The sequence below is a fragment of the Macaca thibetana genome, chromosome 1 (assembly GCF_024542745.1).
Source record: "Macaca thibetana thibetana isolate TM-01 chromosome 1, ASM2454274v1, whole genome shotgun sequence".
In the NCBI taxonomy this organism is placed as follows: domain Eukaryota; kingdom Metazoa; phylum Chordata; class Mammalia; order Primates; family Cercopithecidae; genus Macaca; species Macaca thibetana.
In genome coordinates, this window is record NC_065578.1 from 120,665,493 (window position 1) to 120,690,662 (window position 25,170).

Genomic DNA, 25,170 nt, shown 5'->3' on the forward strand with positions numbered 1-25,170 from the left:
ATACAGCTTCTCATAAAAACACATGTAATTTCCTTAATGACTAAGACACATTGCAAGTGAGCAATAACAAGGGAGAGCCAGGAGGTGAGCATAAGTACAAGGGGGTTGAAGGAAGAGTCCCAGTATGGACTAATTCTTACCATAAATAGTTGATTTCCTACTATTCTTGGTACCAGCTGCCAAAGCCAGTCATCCTGGTTATGTATATGGAGGGTAAATATAAATATATCTAGGTACATTCATACTTAAGTGAGCTGTGTATTGTTTTTTCAAGCAATTACAGAATACCTTAAGATTTCCAAGTTACTCACAAAATAGACGATCTAGAGATAATTAACCCAGTCTAAAAGGGCAAGATGAGAACAAGGGCCCAAGGTTGGAATCCACCTTGGGTCAGGATCTCAGCGTTAGTACTTAGGGAGGTGCAAAGTTGGAAGTAGCAAGTGAAAGCCAGGAAAAATGATCTATGCTTTCTGTGTGGTTCCTACAGCCATAGGCAATAGGCTGACAGTACTCCAGAGAGGGACGAGAGAAGAGAAACAGGATAGTGCAATGCCAGAGGAACATCCAGAAAAATTCAAACAGAGAAAAGGCCTTCGGGTCTGGTGGTTAGAAGCTGTTACTGGTCTTTGCCAAGGTGTTTTCCATAGACCACTGCATTAGGAAAACGAATTGCCAAAGAAAAGGAGTCAGTTCATGGTAGAGGTAAAGTTCCCAGTGTAACCTTCCCTTTCTAAGGAGTCTGGCAGTGGAGAGGTCGGAAAGTAGCTAACAGGGTCTCTGACCTCAGGTGGCTGCTGGGAATGCTTATGAAAAAGAGTCAGGGAGAGGTGCTGTAGAAACTGCAGGAAATTACTGTTATTCTTCAAAAAAATTGGAGGCTTATATATATTTTTTTGTTTTTATGCAGAATTGTCAAAGTCAGTACCTCCGATAATTATTTATCACCTCTCTGCTTACCCATCCTCCCAACTATGAAATGTCCCTGGCTGTTACCATCTATGATGGGGACAGCAGAAAGGCTGCCTGTTCATTAGAGAAGGACTGTGCCTGGTGTCGTTAATCCACTTAGCCAATCACTGATATCCTAATGTTTCTTTTCATGAGAACTTACTGGACTTTTTTGTTTCCTCTATTCAAGTTGAGTGAGATACTCAAATTCGGTTTGGATAAACTGCTTGCCTCTGAGGGGAATACCATGGATGAAATAGACCTGGAGTCCATCCTGGGAGAAACAAAAGATGGCCAGTGGGTCTCTGATGCCTTGCCTGCAGCAGAAGGAGGGATAAGAGAGCAAGAGGAAGGAAGTAAGTCGGAGATTAGAGCAGAGCAAATGGCACAACCACCCCAAGCTAGAGCTCATGTCCCCATGGAAAGTTTTGGATGCTGCTCTCTGGGACATCTTTTTTCTACCCTACCCTATTGTCATCTTGGGCACACTGTTTAAGACTTGCTTGATACAAGAACTGTATCCAGACTAACTGTAAATATGTGTGGCTCTTCCCTTGTAGCTGAACTGTGAACCAAAATCATAGTATTAATGTTTGTGATAGTATCAATCTTAAGGCTTTGAATTTGTCACTTTCCTCCCTTGGTTGCAAGCATCTTCTCCTTTGTTTATTAGTGAAGCCTCTACCATCCTTGGTATGATGCTCTGCATATAGTCATTCCTCTTCTAAACAAGAGAATTACTTGTTTGTTACATTGCAGCTAACATTGAGCATTTACTTTGTGTTCATCAACAGTGTGGACTTTGTCACGTGCTTTCTCCATTTAATTTCCACAATACGCCATGAGATGAAGGAGATGGTTGCCTTTCTCTTAAATTTTCTTTTCTCGATTTCTCAGCATTTGTCATTTTCTTCTTTTCTATTCTGAGTATTTAAATTTCTGACTTGAAGTAATTTTTCACATGGTAACTTTGTAAAGGCATTCCCTGGCATCTTGTAGTTATTTTGAAATGACTTATTTTTCTGGACCAGCTGCAGCAGAGATTCAATATGGACTGGGGTGAGAGGTTTGGGAGTCTTACTAGGCTTCTTAATTCACCGGTGCTTTCTTTCAATAATAGAGAGTAGTGCTGTTTCTTTACTAGATGGTAGCTCCTTTTCATGTTGGGTAGCGGTAGTGGCATGATTTCTGGTTTTGCAGTTCTCTTTTGTTTCTATAGGACTGTGAATTTCCATCACTTGCTTTCTCTTTCTTTTTGCCACAAACTTGTCAAAGGATGTCTCCCCACTTCTAAGTTGTCTCTCTCTTCCTGCCAGAAGCAATGCCTCCCCAAATTCCTGGCTGCATGTGTTTTTATACCTTCCCTTCCGTTCAGTTCCTTAGTAGCCACTTCTCTGATCCACCAGGTCTCAGACCTATCCTCATTATCTTGCCACTTGGATTGTGACCCTCTTTTGCGGGTAAATTTTATCTCTGACCTTTCCGGAACCCCCCTGCCCTCTCCTCTGCATAGTCTCTGCCTGACTGTCTACTTTAGTGTGGGCTTTGGAGCTGGCTCAGCTGGTTTTGGGGGTTCATTTCTCTTACTTCCATAAGTTGAAGTGTGTAGTATTTTCTGACTCCTAGTGTAGTAGGCATGGATTGGGGCGGCTTTGTTCTCCTTGTTGATCTGTATAGTTTTTGTAGGATAGGTGGAAAAGTTGGAATTTGGGCAGCTGGCATTGTTTTACAGGAAACTGCTTTTTGACTTTTTTTATGTTTTACTTTAAAATTCTTTATAAAAATATCTTGTTCGTATTCTTCAAGAACTCTTTCTTGTTCTCTGCTTATTGTTTTAATTGTACTCTGTTCTCATTTCAAAGACATACTGTCTTCTCTGGGGACATTTATTATGGCTTTTTAATATGTATTCCAGGGAGGATATTTATTATTCCAGGGAGGATTTTTTTTTTTGAGACGGAGTCTCGCTCTGTCGCGCCCAGGCTTTTCTCGGCTCAAAGCTCCGCCTCCCGGGTTCTTCTCCCACTCCCGCATTTTTTGACTTTTAGTAGAGACGGGGTTCTCCGTTCTCGATCTTTTGTGATTTTCGGCCTCCCAAAGTGCTGGGAAAAATTATATCTTTTTAAAAAGTATTTCTCTTCCCACTGCATTGACTTTTACTTCTCCTTCTTTTTTTTTTTTTAAAAACCACATATATATATATATTTGCTTATTTATCTATTCATTGAAATTTGCAGATAAAATTGTGTTTATCATGTACAACATGATTTCTTGAAGCACACGTACATTGTGGAATAGTTAAATCTAGTTAATGAACATACATCACTTCATATGGTTATATATTTGTGGTGAGAACACTTAACATCCACCCTCCTAGTATTTCTCAGGAATACAGTATGTCATCATTAGCTATAGTCACCATGGTACCTCTTTTTCTAAAAAAGAAAACTTGTTTGGGGGTCTCTTGTTCTCATTGATAGTTTCCCCAACTGTCTGGTATTCCCTGGCTGTCTGATCACATGTGCTGATGAAGTGCCACAAAGCTGATGGCAGCTCTGGCATGGGCAGGGGCATGGGCCTTGGGGCTTATTCCTGGTTGGCGAGTCAGCTTTTACGTGGAGGGCACCTTCCCTGATCCATATTTGACATCTTTTCACTGGGCAGCCCATTTTCTCCTGAGACTAATCCTCTAGTATTTTCCCTGGGAGAGGTGAGAATGGAGTTCATCTGGTTGCTCAAACTGAAAAGGCAGGGTGAGTCAAGGGCTCATAGCACTCCTGCTCCTTGGGGTGTACATCTTCTCTCAGCTCCCCCCTTTGCAGTACTCTGTACTTATAAGTCCTAAGCTCTTCGGAGATTGAGAGGGTCTCTAGACTCCTAATGAGCCCTTGGCTAGGCACCTGTGTTTTGTTTCCATGGCTCTTCTTAATCTGTCATTATCCCTCCAGCTACTTTGCATTTTCCAAAAGGTTATTGAACTTTTTCATCCACCATTGCCTCATATATCTTTTTTAAAATTCCTTTAACTGTCACTTGGTGGTTTCAAGTGAGAGAAGAAATAGATGCATGTGATCATATTTTTAAGTTATAATTGATTATATTAAATAGCAACACTTACACTCAGTTCTGTACTGATCCAGATAATTTCAGCTTATTTTCCTAACGTTTACTAGAACAAAATAAAGTCACACTCTTTTCCAGAAAGATAATTATATTTCTCAGTCAATCCAACTGCCTAAAATAATTTTACTTTTTTTAGACAGTCCAACTGCCAGGAAAAATCCCCAGTTGTATTAAACTTTGGATTTTTCTCTTTGATGAATGGGTATGGGTCTGCTCTGTGGTAAATGATTATCCTGGTAGGACAGAGATGCGTGTCTAGGCTTGTGATGGCAGAGTGAAGATAGGGAGCATGATTACTAAGAATGTAAGTGGATAGGAAAGACTGGTAATTAACGTGGCCCCAGTCAGAATTAAATAAAAAACAGGGTTGCTTTATCTTGAATGCCAGGGTTTTTTTTTTTTAAAAAGCATGTTTGGAAGTTGAGACTCACATGCAGTATGAAGCTACATATGTTGATCATATTTGACACTTCTCAGCTCTATTTTTTTCTGCTTGTTGATAGAGTGCCTCATTGAAAGCCCCCTGCTGATTTAATTAGCAAATGCCAATTAGAATTACAGCTGGTTAGATCTGGGTACAAGTGTGAAGCAATTGATCTCTTGAGAATGAAAATGTTTTGCTTTCATACTCTCTAGGGAAAACATACTTATAGCGGATTTCACAAATGTTGTGAAAATACATTATTTGGTAACATGTGCTACTAAAGATGCTTCCCTATTGAATCATTATCTTACCTATCTGTGGTTGCTAGTCTTGGCTGATCCTAACTTTTCTTAATCACTTGATTCATGATGTTGGCAGATCACTCCACCTCATTGAGCCTTTGTGTTCTCATCTGTAAAATGGTCCTATTAATGCCTGCTTTACTCTTTTACACAGTTGGAACAATCAGACACGATAATAGTTGTGAAAGTGATCTGACAGCATGAAGTACTATTCAAGATGACACTATTGTCTTCACTGCTATTGTTATTACCACAATTATTATTTGCTAGCCTGTTATCTCTCCACCCTTCTACAGACACAATTATATACTGAAAAGAGCACACTGGCCTTAGAATCAGAAGATCCCGCCTTTTCTAGTGAGAATTGCAGAGTCCCTTAATTTCTGCCTGAGCAGAAAGTTTTCCCTTTCAAAAGTAGGATTAGTTATAGCAGGATTGTGGTGAGGATCAGGATGAAGATGCTTGCCAAGATCTGTAAAGAATATTGTAAATCCAAGGGATTATTCTTGTGATTCTTCATTCTCTCATAGATTTGCCAAGTTGAATATTAAAAGTGTGTTTGGAATAAAAAAGTATAGATTTTATTAGATGATCTTAATGTCAGTGAGATTTGTGCTGAGGAATAGTTGGGAATGAATGAACGAGCAATGAACGGAGGAATCCAGCAGAGATTCACAAACCATCTAGGGATGAACGAAAGGGCTTTAAGCCATGCTTTCCCCTTGGAAAAATAAACACATGGGATCCCCATGTAGAACCCACATTCTTCAGTGTCAGTGGGATGGGAAATGAAATAACCTTCATCCAGACTTAGCCCATTTAGAATATAGGCTGTTCTCTTGTCCACTCTAGTTATTGTTTTGAATAGCATTAATCTATTTTTCCTTGGTATCTAACATTTCTCTCTTTGTGTTTTATGTTGTTAGAAAATCATATGTACTTATTTGAAGGTAAAGATTATTCTAAAGAGCCCAGTAAGGAAGACAGAAAATCATTTGAACAACTGGTAAACCTTCAGAAAACCCTTTTGGAGAAAACTAGTCAAGAGGGCCGATCACTCCGAAATAAAGGCAGTGTAAGAACTGTTAATTTATTTAAAAGTTGTTCTTCCAAACTCTCATTCTAAAAAAACAAAACAAACCAAAAAATGATGCTGGCGTTATTTTGTTCTCTTAGGATGATTTGTCAAGAAATAAGTATGTGTTTGTTGAAATGTTAATATAATAACTATACCCCAGTATAAAAACTATGTAAGAAAGTCAGCATAAAAAACATTACGAAGGAGAGAATATATTGTACGATTTAATGCAGGGGAAAGCGGCATTGTCCATCTAAGTCACCCCTAAAGGCATCCCTATATTATACCAAAATACCATATCCTGCTGTTGGTAATGATGACCCTATGGCAATAAGAGGATGGCAATCATAAATGATACATGTAGTGTTCACAGTGTTTGGCAGTTCATATGTGTTCATTAAATGCTAGCTATCACTAAGATAATCATGATGTTGAAATATAGTCTTAAAAAAGCTATATAATACATTGCAGAAAGATTTCCATTAAAAATGGGTGAAGTGGCATCCTGCAGGGTATGCTTTTAGTCAAGGAAAAAAGTTACTTTTCTGAAGTACCTTATTCCTAATGAAATGAATCAAAATGACTGTTTCAACCATGCCAATGCTGTGGCTGAGTTTACAGCATGGTATCCTGACCACTGTGCCTGAGAAGTGTGTAGTATGAACAGTGCCTCCAAGTGCTTTGGCTCCAGTTCCCACCATGCAGGGTGGGTGGAGATGCAGTGTTCTGTGGAATATTAAGCATGTTGCTAATGTACAGTGTGCATTAGAGATAATGAAACTTAGGGAGGAATCTTCTTGACCCTGGTGATGGATCTTGTTCCTCCTCTAGGTTCTCATCCCAGGCCTTGTGGAGGGATCCACCAAAAGGAAGCAGGTCCTGAGTCCAGAAGAGCTGGAGGACAGACAGAAGAAAAGACAAGAAGCTGCTGCCAAGAGAAGGAGACTGGTAGAGGAGAAGAAGAGGCAAAAAGAAGAGGCTGAACATAAGAAAAAGTATGTCTGCATTAACCAAGCTGGGGACCACAGTTGAAGGAGTCACTATTGTATAGTGAGACCATAGCTGAACATCACTTTAAAAATACAGAAAATTTCTTTTAAGCTGGTTTCTATTGGTAACAGAATACTTTTTAAAAACATTTCCTCTATGTAAGTGAAAAGTCTCAGTGCGTAAGGCAGGGAAGATGCATTCCATTGAAACCAGAAATTTTTTTTTTTGAGATGGGTTCTTGCTCTGTCACCCAGCCTGGAGTACGGTGGTATGGTCACAGCTCACTGCAGCCTCAATCTCCCATGCTCAGTGATCTCCCCACTATAACCTCCCTAGTAGCTGGGAACACAGGTGTGTGCCACCATGCCTGGCTAATTTTTTTTTTATTATTTGTAGAGACAGAGTTTCACTGTGTTGCCCAGGCTGGTCTCAAGATCCTGGGCCCAAGCTATCTTTCTGCCTTGGCCTCCAAAGTGCTGGGATTACAGGCATGAGCTACCTCTGCCTGGCCAAAACCAGAAAATTTTAAGATTTTATTGTAGCTGTCTGACAACGAGTAGTTTACTTGAACAATCTCTTTTAGTCATGTTCTTAAAAACAGGAACATTCAGTGAGTGCTCATTATTGAACTGTAGTCAGGAAGCAGTTAGCCTAATCAGTAAGACTTGTTTATTTACAAATAAGTAGAAAACTTCAATCCGAGTGAGTTTCTAATTGCATTTCTACTTGGCAGATATTGTTTGTGAACAGCAGTATAAAATGTGCTCCAAGGGAAATTGTGATTGTCTGGGTTAATTTCCTTTTCTTTCTGGCCTACTAAAGGATGGCCTGGTGGGAATCCAACCATTATCAGTCCTTCTGCCTGCCCTCTGAGGAGAGCGAGCCAGAGGACCTTGAGAATGGGGAAGATGAGAGCTCTGCTGAGCTGGATTACCAAGACCCAGATGCTACCTCCCTCAAGTACGTTAGTGGTGATGTGACCCACCCTCAGGCTGGGGCCGAGGATGCTCTCATCGTGCACTGCGTAGGTACGAGAAGTGGTATGGGCTGAGGATGGGGCCTCAATCCTTATGGTGCCAAGAGCTGGGGAGGATGGGGCAGAACCCTGACCCAGGGGTGGTGGTCCCAGTGTAGTATTGCGCGGTCAAAAGAGTGTGAATTTTAAAGTCAGGAGACATTCCAGAATCATTTCACTCTTGGCGCTCTCGTTTACCTGGTTTAGTTACCCAGTCTCTCAACTTCCACTTCCTTATCCATAGAATGGGACCATATCTGCCTTATCCTCTGCACATGGTTTTTAAGAGGCTGAAGTGAAGCAGCATTGACAAGACAAACAAATCCTTTGAGAAAAAGCAAACCTTCAAGCTCGTTCCCTTGCTTGACCTTTGTACTTTTTACTTCATCTGCCTAAAACCGTTTCTTCCCAAATAACCACATCAAATGTTCAAATGTCTGTTTCTCAGAGCGGTCTTCTGTGATTACCTCATATAAAACAGGCCCCATCCTCCCTCTGTTATTCTCTGTCCCTTCTCCCATATTTTCCTTTATCACATCTATCCCACCTGACATATTACCTACATATTTGTTTATTTGACTGTTGCATTGCATTAAAAATACACTTCATGGAAGCAGGGGTTTTTTCTTGTTTGCTGCTGTGACTCTGGTGCCTAGAACAATGCCTTACATGTAATACATGCTACCCAACATTTGTAGTGTGAATGAATGCCTATAAATGCTAAGATACTAAGCAGCTTTGTTAGTACCAGCTTGAATAAGTCATTTAACCTTTCCTGTGTGCTGTTTTATAACCTTGCCTGTGTGCTGTTGCATAACCATTGCTTCTACTCTCTCTGTAATGTTCCGTCTACTCTCTGTCCTTCCGCAGTCATCTCCCAGGAATCACAGATGCACCACAGAGATTTTGCTCATTGAGAACACTAATTTTTGAGATGCTTTCCTATTATGATGGCCCCAGCTATATCTTCCAGAAAACACAAACATATTTGGAAAGTCCAACCTGTGATATTCCTAGGAGAGATAAGATATTTTGTTTCTTCCCTTTGAAAAATCATTCTTCCACAAGTCCCTTTTGTGTGCCTTTGTTTTTCTAAATTGGGGACTGGACTTTACCTCCCATAGATGAAAATCTTCTCTTTCTTCAATCAGATGACTCTGGCCACTGGGGCAGAGGTGGTTTATTTACAGCTCTGGAAAAACGATCTGCTGAGCCAAGAAAAATATATGAGCTGGCGGGGAAAATGAAAGGTAAGAAGCAAAGCAGAGGGAAAGGTTACGGGTGGAATAAGAGAGGAGAGGACACCTAAGACTGTATCGTGAGGGTTACATAGCACTGGATAAGGAATCAGAATAACTGATTGGGAACTGAATTCTGTCATAAATTAGCTACTTGTTCTGTGACTTCAAGACTTTCCCTTACCTTTTCTGTACCTGTTTCCTCATCTGTGATTTGTGAATAATACTTGTTCTGCTTACTTCATGGAACTGTAGTGAGCATAATGAATGTGTGTATTCTGAAAAATGTCAATCCCTGCATACATGTTAAAGTCTTGGAATGGGCTGGACACAGTGGCCCATGCCTGTAATCCCAGACTTTGGGAGGCTGAGGCAGGAGGATTGCTTGAGGCCAGGAGTTTGAGACCAGCTTGGGCAACATAGTGAGATCCTGTCTCTACCAAAAATTAAAAAATTGGCTGGATGTGGTGGTGCACACCTGTAGTCGCAGCTACTCGGGAGGCCAAGGTGGGAGGATCACTTGAGCCTAAGAGGTTGAAGTTGCAGTGAGCTGTGATTGCACCACTGTACTACAGCCTGAGTGAGAGTGAGACCCTGTCTCATAAAAAAAAAAAGTATTGGAATAAAGATGAAGGAATATGTCATGGAAACATCAAAGATCTATGGGAAGCTGGGTGTGGTGGCTCACACCTGTAATCTCAGCCCTTTGGAAGGCTGAGACGAGGCAAGGAATTCAAAACCAGCCTCTCCAACATGGCAAAACCCTGTCTCTACCAAAAAAATACAGAATTAGCCAGGCGTGGTGGCACATGCCTGTAATCCCGGCTACTCAGGAGTAGGCTGAGGCAGAAGAATCACTTGAACCTGGGAGGTGGAGGTTGCAATGAGCTGAGATATGCCATTGCACTCCGGCCTGGGTGACTGAGCAAGACTGTCTCAAGAAAAAGACCTGTGGGAGAGAAATCAGACATACCATTAAAATACTGACAAGAGCTTTGGTTTGGTGCTGAGGGGAATGAAGAGGTTTTACGAAGTCAGCACAACCTGAGGTATAACGCTCCCTGGAGACAGAAATAAAGCTGTTTGGTGCCAGGGGAACTTAGAAGCCTGAACAATGTTGTCCCTTGGCATGGAGAAGGGAAAAAGGCACCTCCTTTTACACCCAGAAATAACAAAGTGGCAAGAGGAATAAAATTATTGTTGTGGTTATTTTCTGGAGATTGAAGGACCTCGTATGATAGAGAAGGGCCCTCCAGATTCCTTAGAGATTGTTTTTTCCTAATTCTTGCCAGTTCTCTATGGTGGAAAGGGATATAAGAACTTAGTATGACTACTTTTTCTAGTAAGACAAGTTACTGAAAGAAGGGTTAATGTGTGTTGAAATAGTCAATCCAGATCTAGATGCTAATTGGGCAGCTGGCAAAGCAAAACCCAGGAAAGGTCAGACCTGGAGGTGCAGATTGAGGAGTCCCTGTTTAGAGTCTGTGTTTGAAACCATGTGGGAGAGAGGATGGAGAAATGAGAGGCGTAGAACAGACCTGGAAAACACCTCCACTTAGGACTTGAGACAAGAAGATGGAATTTCACTTAGAAAATTAGGGACTTGAGACAAGAAGATGGAATTTCTGACAGAAGGAATTGTCAGAAAATTAGGCTAACATGGTGAAACCCCGTCTCTAAAAAATACAAAAAACTTGTGCAGTATTTACTCGGGAGGAGGCAGGAGGTAAACAGGCGGAGCTTGGTGAGCTGAAAGTATGTCAAGAAGGCAAAGAAATTCATGGTGTCAGACACTGAAGTGAGGATGAATTGGGAAAAGGCCATGGATTTGACCCAAGGTTGCTCACCTTGGAGCACTTTGAGTGGGGAGCTCGGACTTAAGGCCTGAGTGCTCAGTAAGGAAATGGAGATGGGAGTGTGCAGTTTTCTCTGGAGAAGGATTGAAGCAGGGTGCAGCAAAGTAGATGAAACTGTAGACTAGAATTCCCAGGGAAGGCTTCATGGAGGTCCTGGGCCTGGAAAGGTGGGTCGACTTTGAGTAGGTGGAGTGAAATGGCAAGAGGGTTCCCAACTGCTCATTACCACACCTAGTATTCCTCGTGTGTGGATATTGAAGGACCCCGGCAGTTACCCCGTTCCTTTGTGTGGAGGATGGCGTACAGGCCAGGCAGGCCAGAGTGGAGGGTTGAGGCGGAAGAATAGAGGAGAGTTTTGTTTTCACCGGAGGCTTGGGCCTGAAGACCTTATATGATTTGTCCAGGGAGATGCCATTCTGAGCAGAACCTTATCTAATGGAATGGGTAATGGCTGGTCGTTTTTGGGGGATTTGATCAAAAGGATGGTGTAGCACCAACAGTATTTTAGAATGACTGAACAACACGTTCAAACTGCTATCAACCTAACCAATAGACAGTGTCTGTAAAATAAAATGAACAAAGGTTTTTTGTTGTTTTGTTTTGTTTTTGTTTTTGAGATGGAGTCTCACTGTCTGGAGTGCAGTGGCACGATCTTGGCTCACTGCAATTTCCACCTCCCAGGCTCAGGCGATCCTCCTGCTTCAGCCTCCCAAGTAGCTTGTCCCACAGGCGCACACCACCACACCTGGCCACTCTTCTGAATTTTTGGTAGAGACAGGGTTTTGCCATGTTGCCCAGGCTGGCCTTGAACTCCAGAGCTCAAGTGATCCACCTCTCTCAGCCTCTCCAAGTGCTAGGATTACGCACATAAGCCACTGCACCCAGCCTGAGGTTTTTAAGGAGAAATGAGGAAGATTACATACTTTTTTTGAATCAGTTATCCTTGGCTACAAGGATTAGTAACAAGGGTGGCACCAGGCCGTGGTTGGGCAGGAAGTTGATGAGCAGATGTCTTTGCAGAAGTATATTTTTATGTAAGGTTGCCAAAGCCCTTGTTCAAGGTTGTGGTTTTTGTAAAATCTGTTGTGATAGTTCTTGTATTCAGACATTCGTGCATTACAACCTTCCCTTCATGGCCTTCCCTGGCTGTATTTGTCAGAGTTTTGTTTTATTTTTTGAGATAGGGTCTTACCCTGTCACCCAAGCTGGAGTGCATTGGTGTGATCATAGCTCATCGCAGCCTTGAACTCCTTTGCTCAAGGGATCCTCCCCCCTCAGCCTCTTAAGTAGCTAAGACTACAGGTTCACAACACCAAACCTAACTAATTTTTTCTTATTTTTTGTAGAGACTGGGTCTTGCCTTGTTGTCCAGGTTAGTCTGGAACCCCTGGCTTCCAGCAGTGCTCTCACCTCAGCCTCCCAGAGCACTGGGATTATAGTCGTGAGTCACTGTGCCCAGCCATATTTGTTAGAGTTTTTAACACAAGTATCTCTATTTTGATTCTAACTGCTTTCACATCAGCTTATGTAAAGCCATAGAATTAAATTAGCGCATTTTTCTTCACTATCAGTTTTATATGATTTGGATAGAGTAGGAAAATATACAAACAGATACAGATAAAGTAGAATGTAATAATTTGAATGATTTAAGACAAGCACAGAAGTACCAAAGGAGTTTCAAGCTCATAATGCTCCCTCCCCAAAGTCCCCCAGCTACCTCTGGGTTTTGTATTCACTTTCTGATGTCTATAGGGGTACTTTGTTGTTAACGTTTGAGGAGCATTAAATTAGGAGATCATAAAAATTCAGGAGTGAAGCAGGTGAGTATCCAGCTAAGAGGTTTACTGAGGCCAGGAAAGTGAGAAAGGGCTATGTAGGAAGGTGGGTCCTGAAACTCAACTGAATTTGAAGAAGGCGAGATACAAGGAGGATTCATTCCTTAGTGAACTTGGTGTTCTTTATGTTTCTCCTTTCTGTTTTACCTCAGACTTGAGTTTGGGAGGTGTCCTTTTATTTCCTGTTGATGATAAAGAATCAAGAAACAAAGGGCAAGATTTGGTAAGTAAAACTCATCTCTTTTCAGAACTAAAAGTGGACTCACATCAACTTCTCTTGAAGTGTCCCCTGCCCCCATTGGCCTCTCTACTAGTGTATTAGTTTATTAGGGCTGCCATAACAAAAAGCCACAGACTAGGTAGCTTAAACAGCAGAAATGTATTTCCTCACAATTCTGGAGGCTGAAAGTCCAAGATCAAGGTGTCGGCAGGTTTGGTTTCTCCCAAGGATTCTCTCCTTGGGTTGCAGATGGCGGTTGTCTTGCTGTGCATGCACAGCCCTGGTGTCTGTGTGTCCAGATTTCCTTTCTTATAAGGATAGCACTCACAGTGGATCAGGCCCCACCCTAAACCCTTGTTTTAACTTCACTGCCCCTTTAAAGACCCCGTCTCTAAATACAGTCAACATGAGGTACCACAGGTTAGGGCTTCAACGTATGAATTTGGTGGGGACACAGTTCAGCCCATAACAAGCAGATTGGGCTGTAGCTTTCACTGCACTTTCCGTGTCCCCAGGCTTCCATCCATCCGTCCCCGGAGCACTGTCCAGACAGTAGACCCCAACTAAGTACAGGGTTTCTATTTGTGTTTTTATCTTCAGTACCCTACATAGTACTAGCTCGTAAGAAATGCTCCATAAACATTTACTGCGTGAGTAAGAAGGCATGACTCAGAACTCTGAGGGTTTCATTTCTTATTATGTGAAAATTTCTGTGAAAGATTGTGTTTTCTAGTCAGCCATAATAAAGCAGGGGAGAGGAACTAATACATGTATCCTGTGCCCACCTCAGAATCCTTTTGCATCTTAGGCATCTTGGGATGCCTATAGTGAGTTTGATTTACCCCACCTAACTGGCTTTCTCCAAGGCCTGAATTCACATTCAAATTTTAAGCCAGAATTAAGAAGAGATTTCAAAACCAGGCCAAAAGAGAGACTCATCCTCTTGAAGTTGCTGTCTGTGTGACTGTGTTAGGCTGTTTTTGCATTGTGATAAAAGAATTCCCTGAGACTGGGTAATTTATAAAGAAAAGAGATTCATTTGCTCATGGTTCTGATGCTGTACAGGAAGCGTGGTACTGACATCTGCTCCTGGTGGAGGCTTCAGGAAGCTCACAGTCATGGTTGAAGGCAAAGGGGGAGCTAGTGTATCACACACGGCAAGAGCAGGATCAAGAGAGAGTGGGAGAAGGTGCCACACTGCTTTAAATAACTAGATCTCATGTGAACTACCAGAGTGGGAACTCATCACCAAGGGTATGGCACTAAGCCATCCATGAGGGATCCACCCTATGATCCAATACCTCCCACTTGGCCCCACCTCCAACACTGGGAATTACATCCCAACATGAGATTTGGAGGGGGACACACATCCAAACTACACAGTGAACTAACAGCAAAGTGGTTCCTGTAGAGTCATTCCTTCAGTAACTTCTAAAATGCTAAAAAAGGAGAAAAGTAAAGTGTCTGTGCATGAGAAACTCAGAATCCAGTGATTCAGGAAAACTGTTTACAGTGAGTAGAGTGCCATGTCTATGATATGACTGTGATGATGTTATCCCAGAAACTCCCTTGACACTCTCCAGCTCTGCCCACTTAGGTTAGGATGGTTGAGAGATACTTGGCATTTTGTCCTCATGGGAATTGTTCAAACAGAGATGGAATGACTGCTTGTCCTGGGGGTTGTGGAGCTGACTCAGGCATCAAAGGGCTGGGATGCAGGAGCCTCTAAGATCTTTTCCATGACTACAATTCGGAAAAATTCTTTTTTTTTTTTTTTTTTACCCTTGAGAACTTTTGGAAAGTATATGTTTTGGACTCATTCTCTGGTTTTAACATACTTTAAAAAGAAGAAGAAAAGCCTGTATAAAGTGACCACCAAGTGAGAATTATGATGGCATGTGAAGTCACACACACAGTTAGGACATTGCTGTTCAGACACAGCATCTGAAAGAGACGGAGCCAAGGCCCAGTGACCCATCAAGGGCTGTGCCGCCTCCAGGGGCGGTCACTTGGTTGATGGTGTGGCTGTCTCATGTCGGGTTGGTCATCTGATGGAGGTTTTTTCCAGTTGGCCTTGATTGTGGCTCAGCATCGTGATCGCTCCAATGTCCTGTCTGGCATTAAGATGGCAGCACTAGAAGAGGGCCTGAAGAAGATATTTTTAGCAGCAAAGAAGAAGAAAGGTAAGCTCTTCCTCCTGTGCTCAAGAGTAGATGAATTTGTTTCTGGGCATGTGATATGACTTTTGATAGGACTTTTCAAGACCCCACTTAATATGCATGGTAAAGGCAAACCACAGAAGTGATCACCCCACCATCTTGTAGTCAGATAGCCGTCCTTTCCAAAACACTTTTAATGTTGGTTATCTCTGTAGGCCGTCTCCATTCCCTGGGTATTTTTATCATGATTTTACAGATGAGGAGGCAGAGGACTAGACATGAAGCAACTTGGTCATATGTAGTTGGTAAATGCTGTTTATTTAATCACAGTTCCCAGTAACAGACAGTTCTTCAACAAAAATTGAGTTTAGTTTTGTTTCCAAACCTAGTGTGTCTCAGAGCTTATTGAATTGATTGGCTTGTTAGAGAATCTTTGCTTATTTTAATTTTGCCTCCACCAATCATAATCTGTTTCCATTGTATGTATTTCTAGAACATGTGGGTCCTTGTGTTCAACAGAATAATTTAATTTTTCTTATTACAATTCTTCCCGCAGAATATTTTTGACATTGTAATTACATGCTTTGAGTGAGATAGTCAATAATTATTTTCTCCCATGTATATTTTATACCCATCAATCAATTTTTGATGAGTGAAGACATCTGTTCTTCTCTTCATAATAGCAAGTGTTCATCTTCCACGTATTGGACATGCCACGAAAGGTTTTAACTGGTATGGTACTGAGCGACTTATTCGGAAACATCTGGCTGCAAGAGGCATCCCGACTTACATGTATCCTTTTGTGATCTTAATTGTGTGTTCTCCCAAACCAAGAGGGAAAATGTGTTCATTTTCTGGTGTCACTACTTAATCCAAGGCCAAGTTTCTTCTTGCCACAGTCTTTACTCTCCCCCTCTTCAGTGAGACAAAGTAAGAAGCTTTCTAACTTGTGTATATCAAATATGTATACCCAACAAGATCAACACATCCAAGCATTGCTGGATGCTAGCAGATAAATTAAAAGATACATGAAGGGGAGAATTAATTGAGCAATTGTTAATTTGGTAACATATTGAGTCACATGACTTCTCTAGAGATCCTTCAGGTCTGTGGAACAAGGCGTAATTCTAAGAACTTCACACTGTTCATTTTAATGAACAGTTAAGCAAACAAATAAGTGAATACAATAGTATTCCTGAACTTTTTTGATGTATTATTAAAAGGCAGTATGACATTTATTTTAACCATGAAGTCATGATCTACTTTAGTTAGACTAGTGTTTTCTTCTAGTAACCTCCTTGCTATATAAGTTAGCATATTTTGAACTATTTTACTGAGTCCCAAAATTACTAGAGAAAGCAGAATTGACCCCCAAATGCTATAATCACACAGAAACTCCATCTTTTTACTTAGATATTTGACTGAAATTCACTCAGTGATGGTCTTCAAGATACTTAAATCACTATAAAAACTTAGTAGAGAAGCCAGCTTTTATGTGCTTGCACAATTCGAGCAGTATGTAAAGAGTTTTAGTACCCCGAAAACAATAGTAGCAATAAGTACTAACAATATTGAAAGTATTTATGATATCGTGAAAGAGAATTAAAGCATACTACTTCTAGAACAGTTATTTCAGTGATTACTAGAGAACTAGTCGTTTTGGTAAAGTTAGTTTTAAAGCGATGACAGGTATCTTCCTTGACCATCCTTATCAGATATTATTTTCCTAGAAGCAAGTCTAGTGTCCTTCATTCACAGTCCTCATCTTCCTCCTCAAGACAGCTGGTGCCTTAACAATTGGCCCAGCCTCAGATCCTGTCTTTAGCAACCAGCTAATATTTACCCAGAGCTACTGCAATAGAATATTTCAAAATGGAATCAGGATCTGGTGGGCCTCAAAAATTGTCTCTTTTCTGAGTTTCAGTGTGGTTCTCCTGGATGTTTTGTTCTATTTTGGCACCTATAATATAGAGAAACACAACTTTTTTGGGAAAGCCCTTTGACCCCAGCTTGCTAGTTGCATAATAATAAATTATCTATTCCTAATGGTTTTATTGCTTTCTTTCCCCCTATATTTAGTTTTCTTCTCCTCTACCAGAATGATTACTTTATAGAGGGAAAGGCCGTATGGATTAAGGAGACATGAAAGGTCACAGAACAGAGTGGCTCTGGGAGCCGGAAGCACCTTCAGCCAGTTCATGCCTTCAAAAAGAAAGGACCCAGGAAGAGAGACTGAGAAGTGAGATTCTTTATCCAGACAAATAGTGTACCTCTTTCTCCTTTTTGCACTGCACAACATCAAGATCTGGAAAAAATACATTGATCTAGAGCTTGTCAAATGTCACTTCAGAAAAACCATAGGATCTTTTTTCTCCTAGCCACCAAATCCAATTCAGCTTCAAGGAATAAGGGAATTGTGAAAAGGGTGCAGTCCCATCACAGCATGACTGATGATACTGGGGAGGGTAGGAGACCCAAGAACCAACAGAGAAGGAGTCATGGAGGGAAGACTGTTAAGTCGTGGCTTTTCACACTTGGGTGTGTCTCAGTCTTGGCTGAGTATCCTCACCCAGCATCATTTCTGCTGACTTGAGGCCATCAACACCTAGAGTGCTATGGAGACCTGATGAGAAGTCTCAGTCCTGGGCTTTGATGTGGGGAACCCTGGCTTTTGGACTCAGAGCCAGGACCATGGTCTTCTAAGGAAGGTGGTACCTGCATTTTCCTATTCTGACTCTCTTCTCACATATTCACCCTTAGGTAATATAGCATCATGCTGAAGACCTGTTTCATCGAAAATTCAGCATTCCTTAAATTTTTTTCTCCCAAAACTTGCATCGATTTTAACTGCCTCCTATCCACTACTCTTTCCACCATCCTTAACATGTAGATTATTATAACAACTTTAAGATTTTATCTTAAGATTTGTATCTTTACAAAGATACAAATCTTTAAGATTTTTATCTTAAGTCTTGCCTACAACTGGAAGCAAGATTAAAACTCCCCCTATTCTGTCTACCATGCTCCAGTCATGTGGGATTTTTCTCTGGATGTAGTCCCTGACCCATGAACCTTGGTCTTTTGGTAAGCTGGGCATAAACAATATGGAGGAAGATCAGAAAACCCATGTAGCACATTGTCCCTTCAGTATGGGGTCACTTCTCAGTGGCAGTGCCCTGATTTGCTTGCCCACCTCTCTTAACTCTTCAGAGTCAAAAACACTGTCCTACTACATATTCAGAAATCTGCCCTATTTTTTATAATCCATTCTTTCTATCAAAGAGGTATCATTCTCTGGGAACGTAGAATGAGAGCAGCTATCTATTCTATTTACCCCAAGGGCTTGTTCTCTTTCTTCCACACCATATCTTGATGCCATCTCACTGTCCCCTCTGAGGATGGAGCCAGGAGGATGATACCAGATTTTATTCACCGTTGAGCTTTTGTAGACTAAACATCAGCTTTTGTGCATCCTAACCATGAGTATAAAAATCCCACTTATTGAGACAGTGAGGACCTTAAGTCTGCTGAAATTCTTCTATAAGTATAGGCTCGTATTTTCTTGACTTTTAATACATTTGTCTTATAACAAGCCTACAACTTCATTTTTTGCCCCATAAAAACTGTATTAATTAACCCTTTAAAAATACAGCTTGGATCAGCCATTTTTGAGCCCTAAACTATTTCTACGTCTGTGTTTTCTGTTTTCCCATTGACTAACTGAAGCAGTTGTCCCTCAGTATCCATGGCGGATTGGTTCCAGGACCTCCCATGGATACCAAGATCTGGGGATGCTCAAATCCTAAATACAAAATGGCATAGTATTTGCATATAACCTCACATCCCCCTGTATACTTTAAATCATCTCTAGATTACTTATAATACATAATAAGATGCAAATGCTATGTAAATAGTTGTCATACTATATTGTTTAGGAAATAATGACAAGGAAAACAGTCTGTAAATGGTCAACACAGATGTAATTTTTAAAAAATATTTTTCATCCACAGTTGGTTTAATCCATAGATGTAGATGCCACAGATACAGAGGGCTGACTGTGTAAACTCACTCTAGCATTACTTACTTTTCACCACAGTCTGCCTTCTTGTTTCCAAAAGACATCTGCAGTTTCTCACTTGGGCTCATGCTGGTGTGTCTCCTTATGCTGATGCCTCTTCCTCGACTGCCTTACTCCTCTAAATTATTTTCCCAGCATCCATCATCCCCTATCAAATTTAGTCTTTAATAACCCAGAAAAAGGCATTTTCTACATTCCCACTAAATTGTAATCTCGCAGGGCTACCAATGATAGCTGGGTTTATAGCACTTACATAGCTCCCTATGTTCTCATCAGTGTATTTACTTAACCCTCGCCTAGACAGTGAGGTCTTTGAGAAAAAAGGACTGATTCAAGCTATATTTTTAAAGGGTTAATTAACTTAATAGGAAATAGTTTTTTGGGGGCAAAAAAATAAAAGAAGTTGTAGGCTTGTTACAAGGTAAAGAAAAATGTATTAAAAGTCAAGAAAATATGAGCCTATACTTAGAAAAATTTCAAACCAGTAAGCTGACACTCAAATCTTTGTTGAGTTGAAATTTTATGGAAATAACTAGCTATCAATTTGGGGACTATAATAAACTAATTAATCTTAATTATAGTTTAAATCTTAAAATGAGAATATGGAAAAAAACGTTATTTTCACGGTGTCAGACTAGCAGTTGCCCCCTTAATTTTTTTGAGATGGAGTCTCACTCTGTCACCAGGCTGGAGTGCAGTGGTGCGATCTCGGCTCACTGCAACCTCTGCCTCCCAGGTTCGAGCAATTGTCCTGCCTCAGCCTTCCAAGTAGCTGGCACTACAGGCGCATGCCATCATCCCCAGCTAATTTCTGTATTTTTAGTATAGACAGGGTTTTACCATGTTGGTCAGGATAGTCTCTATATCTTGACCTCGTGATCCACCCGCCTTGGCCTCCCAAACTGCTGGGATTACAGGCATGAGCTACCACGCCTGCCCCCTCCCCCACCTTTTTTTTTGAGATAGAGTCTCACTCTGTTTCCCAGGCTGGAATGAAATAAAGAGGAATGAATTTCTTGAGACAAATGAAAATGAACACACACTAAAACCCATGGAATACAGCAAAAGCAGTTCTTAGTGGGACGTTTATAGCAGTAAGTGCCTAATCACAAAAGAAGGAAGATCTCCAGCAATGTATTATAACTCAAGGAACTAGAAAAAAGAACAAACTAAAAAAAAAATTAGTAGAAGAAAGGAAATAATAAAGATCAGAGCAGAAATAAATGGAATAGAGACTTAAAAAATTACAAAAGATTGGCTGGGTGCGGTGGCTCATGCCTGTAATCCCAGCACTTTGGGAGGCCAAGGCAGGTGGATCACGAGGTCAGGAGATTGAGACCATCCTGACTAACACAGTGAAACCCTGTCTCTACTAAAAATACAAAAAATTAGCCAGGCGTGGTGGCAGGTGCCTGTAGTCCCAGCTACTTGGGAGGCTGAGGCAGGAGAATGGCTTGAACCCAGGAGGTGGAGCTTGCAGTGAGCCAAGATTGCCTGGGTGACAGAGCAAGACTCCATCTCAAAAAAATAAAATAAAATTACAAAAGATCAACAAGATGAAGAGTTGGTTTTTGAAAAGATAAATCTTTAGCTGGACTAAGAAAAAAGACTCCAAATCAGAGATGAAGGAGACATTGCAACTGATTCTACAGAAATATAAGGGATCAGGCTGGGCGTGGTGGCTCATGCCTATAGTCCCAACCCTTTGGGAGGCTGAGGCAGGCAGATCCGCTTGAGGTCAGGAATTCAAGAACAGCCTGGCCAACATGCTGAAACCCCATCTCTACTAAAAATAGAGGTCGGCGCCTGTAATCCCAGCTACTTGGGAGGCTGAGGCAGAAGAATTGCTTGAACCTGGGAGGCAGAGGTTGCAGTGAGCCGAGATTGCACCACTGTACTCCAACCTGGGCAACAGAGCAAAACTCAATCTCAAAAAAAAAAAAAAAAAAAAAAAAATCATAAGAAACTATTATGAATAATTATATGCCAATGAAGAAATAGGCAAATTCTTGGACACATCCAATCTACCAAAACTGAATTATAAAGAAACAAAAAATCTGAATAGAGGCCAGGTGTAGTGGTTCACACCTGTAATCTGAGCATTTTTGAGGTGGGTGGATCACTTGAGCCTAGAAGTGAGAGACTGGCCTGGACAACAGAGTAAGACCCTGTTTCTACTAAAAATAAAATGAAAAATTAGTTGGGTGTGGTGGTTCGCACCTGTGGTGCCAGCTACTCAGGAGGCTGAGGGAGGACTGCTTGAGCCCAGGAGTTTCAGGCTGCAGTGAGCTATGATCACACCAGAACACTCCAGCCTGGGCAACAGAGCAAGACACTGTCTCAAAAAAAAAAAAAAAAAAAAAAAAAAATCTGAACAGACCAATAAAGAACAAGGAGATTAAACCAGTAATAATAAGCCTCCCAGGAAAGAAAAGCCCAGGAACAGATGGCTTCACTCCTGAATTCTAACAAACACTTATAAAGAATTAGTACCAAAAAATTAAGAAAATGGAATACTTCCAAACTTATCCTACAAGGTCAGCATTATCCCAATACCAAAAGTCAAACATACCAAAACCAAACAAGGATATAACAAAAAAAAAGAGAACTACAGGCCAGTATCCCTGATGAACATAGATGTAAAAATCTTCAACAACAACAAAATTCAGCAAACCAAATTCAACAACCCATGAAAAAGGTCATCCATCATGATCAAGTGCAATTCATCCCAGGAATTTGAGGGTGGTTCCATTCACACAAATCAATAAATGATACACAGTGTTAACAGAATGACAAAAACCTTATAATCATTTCAATAGATGTAGAAAAGGCATTTGACAAAATTCAAAATTCCTTTATGATAAAAACTCTAAACAAATTACATGTAGAAGGATTGTACCTCAAAACAATAAAGACCATATATGACAAACCCATAGCTAACATCATACCGAATGGGGAAAAGTTGAAACCCTTTATGCTAAGATCTGGAACAAGACAAGCATGCTCATGTTGGCCACTTCTATTCAACATGGTACTAAAAGTGCTAGCAAGAGAAAGAAAAGTAATTGAAATTGGAAAGGAAAAGTTAAATTGTCCCTGTTTGCAGAGACATGATCTTATATAAGAAACCCTAAACTCTCCATCAAAAAAACTGTTAGAACTAATACATTCAGTAAAGGTGAGGGATACAAAAATCAATAGAATTTCTATGCAGTAACAGCGAACTATCTAAAAAATTAAGAAAACAATCCATTTGCAATAGCTACCAAAAAACAAAATAGGAAGAAATTTAACCAAGGAGGTGAAAGATTTCTACACTAAAGACTGTAAAACATTCATAAATTAAAGAAAATACAATAAAGATAGTCTTTGTTTACAGATTGGAAAAATTAATATTGTTATAAAATGTCTATACTACCCAAAGCAATCTATATATAGATTGAATACAATCCCTATTAAAGTGAAATAGAAAAAAATGCTAAATTTGTATTGAACCACAGAAGATCCTGAATAGCCAAAGCAGTCTTGAGCATAAAGAACAAAGCTGGAAATACCACATTCTCTGACTTCAAAATGTACTACAAAGCTGTAGTAACTCAAACAGCATGGTACTGGCATAAGAACAGACACAGATCAATGAAACAGAATAGAGAGACGAACAATAAATTCACGCATTTACAGTAAAGATTCTTTACAAAGGCACCAAGAATACACAATGAGGAAAGGACATGTCTTCAATAAATGATGCTGGAAAAACTGGATACCACATGCAGAAGAATGAAATTAAATTCTTCTCTCTCATCTTTTATAAGAAAAAAAAAAATCAATTCAAAATGGATTAAAGACCTGAAACTGTGAAACTCCTAAAAGAAAATGTAGGGGGAGAGCTTCATGACATTGGTCCAGGCAATGATATGACCTAAATAGCATAAGTAACAAAAGCAAAAATAGATAAATGGAATTACCTCACACTGCAAACCTTCTGCACAGCAAGCAATCAACAGAGTGAAGACATACCCTACAAAATGGGAGAAAATGTTTGCGAAGTATGTATCTGATAAGGGATTAATATCCAAAATATATAAGGAACTGAAATAATGCAATAGAAAGAAACAAATAACTGGATATTTTAGATGGGCCAAAGATCTCAGTAGACATTTCTCAAAGAAGACATACAAATGACCAACAGGTATATGAAATAAATGCCCAACATCACTAATCATAAGGGAAATACATATCAAAACTACAATGAAATATCACCTCCTGTTAGGATTGCTGTTATCAAAAAAAAGATAAGTGTTGGCAAGGATATGAAGTAAAGGGAACCCTTACACACCATTAAGTAGGAATATAAATTAGTACAGCCATTATGGAAAACAGTATGGAAGTGCCTCAGAAAATTAAAAACGAAACTACCATATGACAACATATGATTGAGCAATCCCACTACTGGGTCTGTATCCAAAGAAAATGAAATCAGTATGCTGAAGATATCTGTTCTCCCTTGTTCACTGCAACATTATGCACAATAGCTAAGATATGGAAGCTAAGTGTTCATCAGTGGCTAAATAGATAAAGAAAATATATGTATACACAATGGAATACTTACTATTCAGCCGGTAATTTGTGACAACACAGATGAACATGGAGGATGTATGTTTAGCAAAATAAACCAGACACAGAAAAATACCATGTGATTTCCCTTATATATGGAATCTTAAGAAGTTGATCTCCAAAGTAGAGACAGAATGGTGGTTACCAGAGGCTTGGGTGGTTAGTGGGCTTGGGGAGTTGGGGAGATGTTGGCAATGAGTACATATTTACAATTAGGAGAAATAAGTTCAAGACATCTAAGGTACAGCATTATCTTGCTAATGTACAGTAAGATGACATTAATGATATATTGAAAAATGTTTAGAATGGATGTTGTGTTGTCATCAAAAATATATGAGATAATGCATTTGTTAATTAGCTAGATTTAACCATTCTGCAATGTATATATACTTAAGAACATCATGTTGTACATGATAAATACAATTTTATATGTCAAGTTAAATTAGAAAAGGAAAATAAAAAAATGCATACATAGGAGGATAGACATGACAACATCTGGATAATAGCATTATACAGGACAGAAAGATTAAAATGGAGATGAAAAATTATTAGAATAAATATTGGAGACAAATTTCTCATTAAAGAAAGATAAACTGCTTCAAATTGACAGTGTTCAGAGAGTACTAAGTAGAAGAGATGAGAACCCATACCTAGACATATAATGACATCTCCAAAAGTCTCAGCGGTTTTGCCACAAAGGACTCATTTTAAAAACATTTTTGGAGGAACTATTTAAATAAGAGAAATAGAACCAGCAGATGCTGGCCTGGACCACTTTACTACCTTGCTAACATGTCTCACTCCATCACCACACTTTAGGAACTTAGTGTAGCTCAGAATCTTTTTACTATTCATACACATTTGAATAAATTATTGGCTAAATATAAAATTTGTTTCAAAGTTATTTTCCAGCAATCCTGAGCAAAAAGAACAAAACTGTGGTACCAAAACAGAGATATAGACCAATAGAACAGAACAGAACAGAACCCTCAGAAATAATACCACACATCTACAGCCATCTGATCTTTGACAAACCTGAGAAAAACAAGAAATGGGGAAAGGATTCCCTATTTAATAAATGGTGCTGGGAAAATTGGCTAGCCGTAAGTAGAAAGCTGAAACTGGATCCTTTCCTTACTCCTTATACAAAAATTAATTCAAGATGGATTAGAGACTTAAATGTTAGACCTAAAACCATAAAAACCCTAGAAGAAAACCTAGGTAATACCATTCAGGACATAGGCATGGGCAAGGACTTCATGTCTAAAACACCAAAAGCAACAGCAA

At 40.1% G+C, this 25,170-nt stretch overlaps 1 protein-coding gene across 4 annotated transcripts in view; it reads left to right on the forward strand.

The window, feature by feature from the left end:
• CHD1L (chromodomain helicase DNA binding protein 1 like) overlaps window positions 1-17,237 on the forward strand; it is a 55,626-nt gene extending 38,389 nt beyond the window's left edge. For all 4 annotated transcript variants that reach the window (XM_050749758.1, XM_050749749.1, XM_050749767.1 and 1 more), the window contains 9 exons: window positions 1,142-1,307; window positions 5,727-5,875; window positions 6,710-6,873; window positions 7,691-7,896; window positions 9,035-9,133; window positions 12,965-13,035; window positions 15,101-15,215; window positions 15,875-15,983; window positions 16,907-17,237. In XM_050749758.1, coding sequence (XP_050605715.1) covers window positions 1,142-1,307; window positions 5,727-5,875; window positions 6,710-6,873; window positions 7,691-7,896; window positions 9,035-9,133; window positions 12,965-13,035; window positions 15,101-15,215; window positions 15,875-15,983; window positions 16,907-16,985 — 1,158 coding nt within the window. In that variant the 3' untranslated portion in view covers window positions 16,986-17,237. The remainder of the gene's footprint in view (window positions 1-1,141; window positions 1,308-5,726; window positions 5,876-6,709; window positions 6,874-7,690; window positions 7,897-9,034; window positions 9,134-12,964; window positions 13,036-15,100; window positions 15,216-15,874; window positions 15,984-16,906) is intronic.
• The last annotated feature ends 7,933 nt before the right edge of the window (window positions 17,238-25,170 follow it).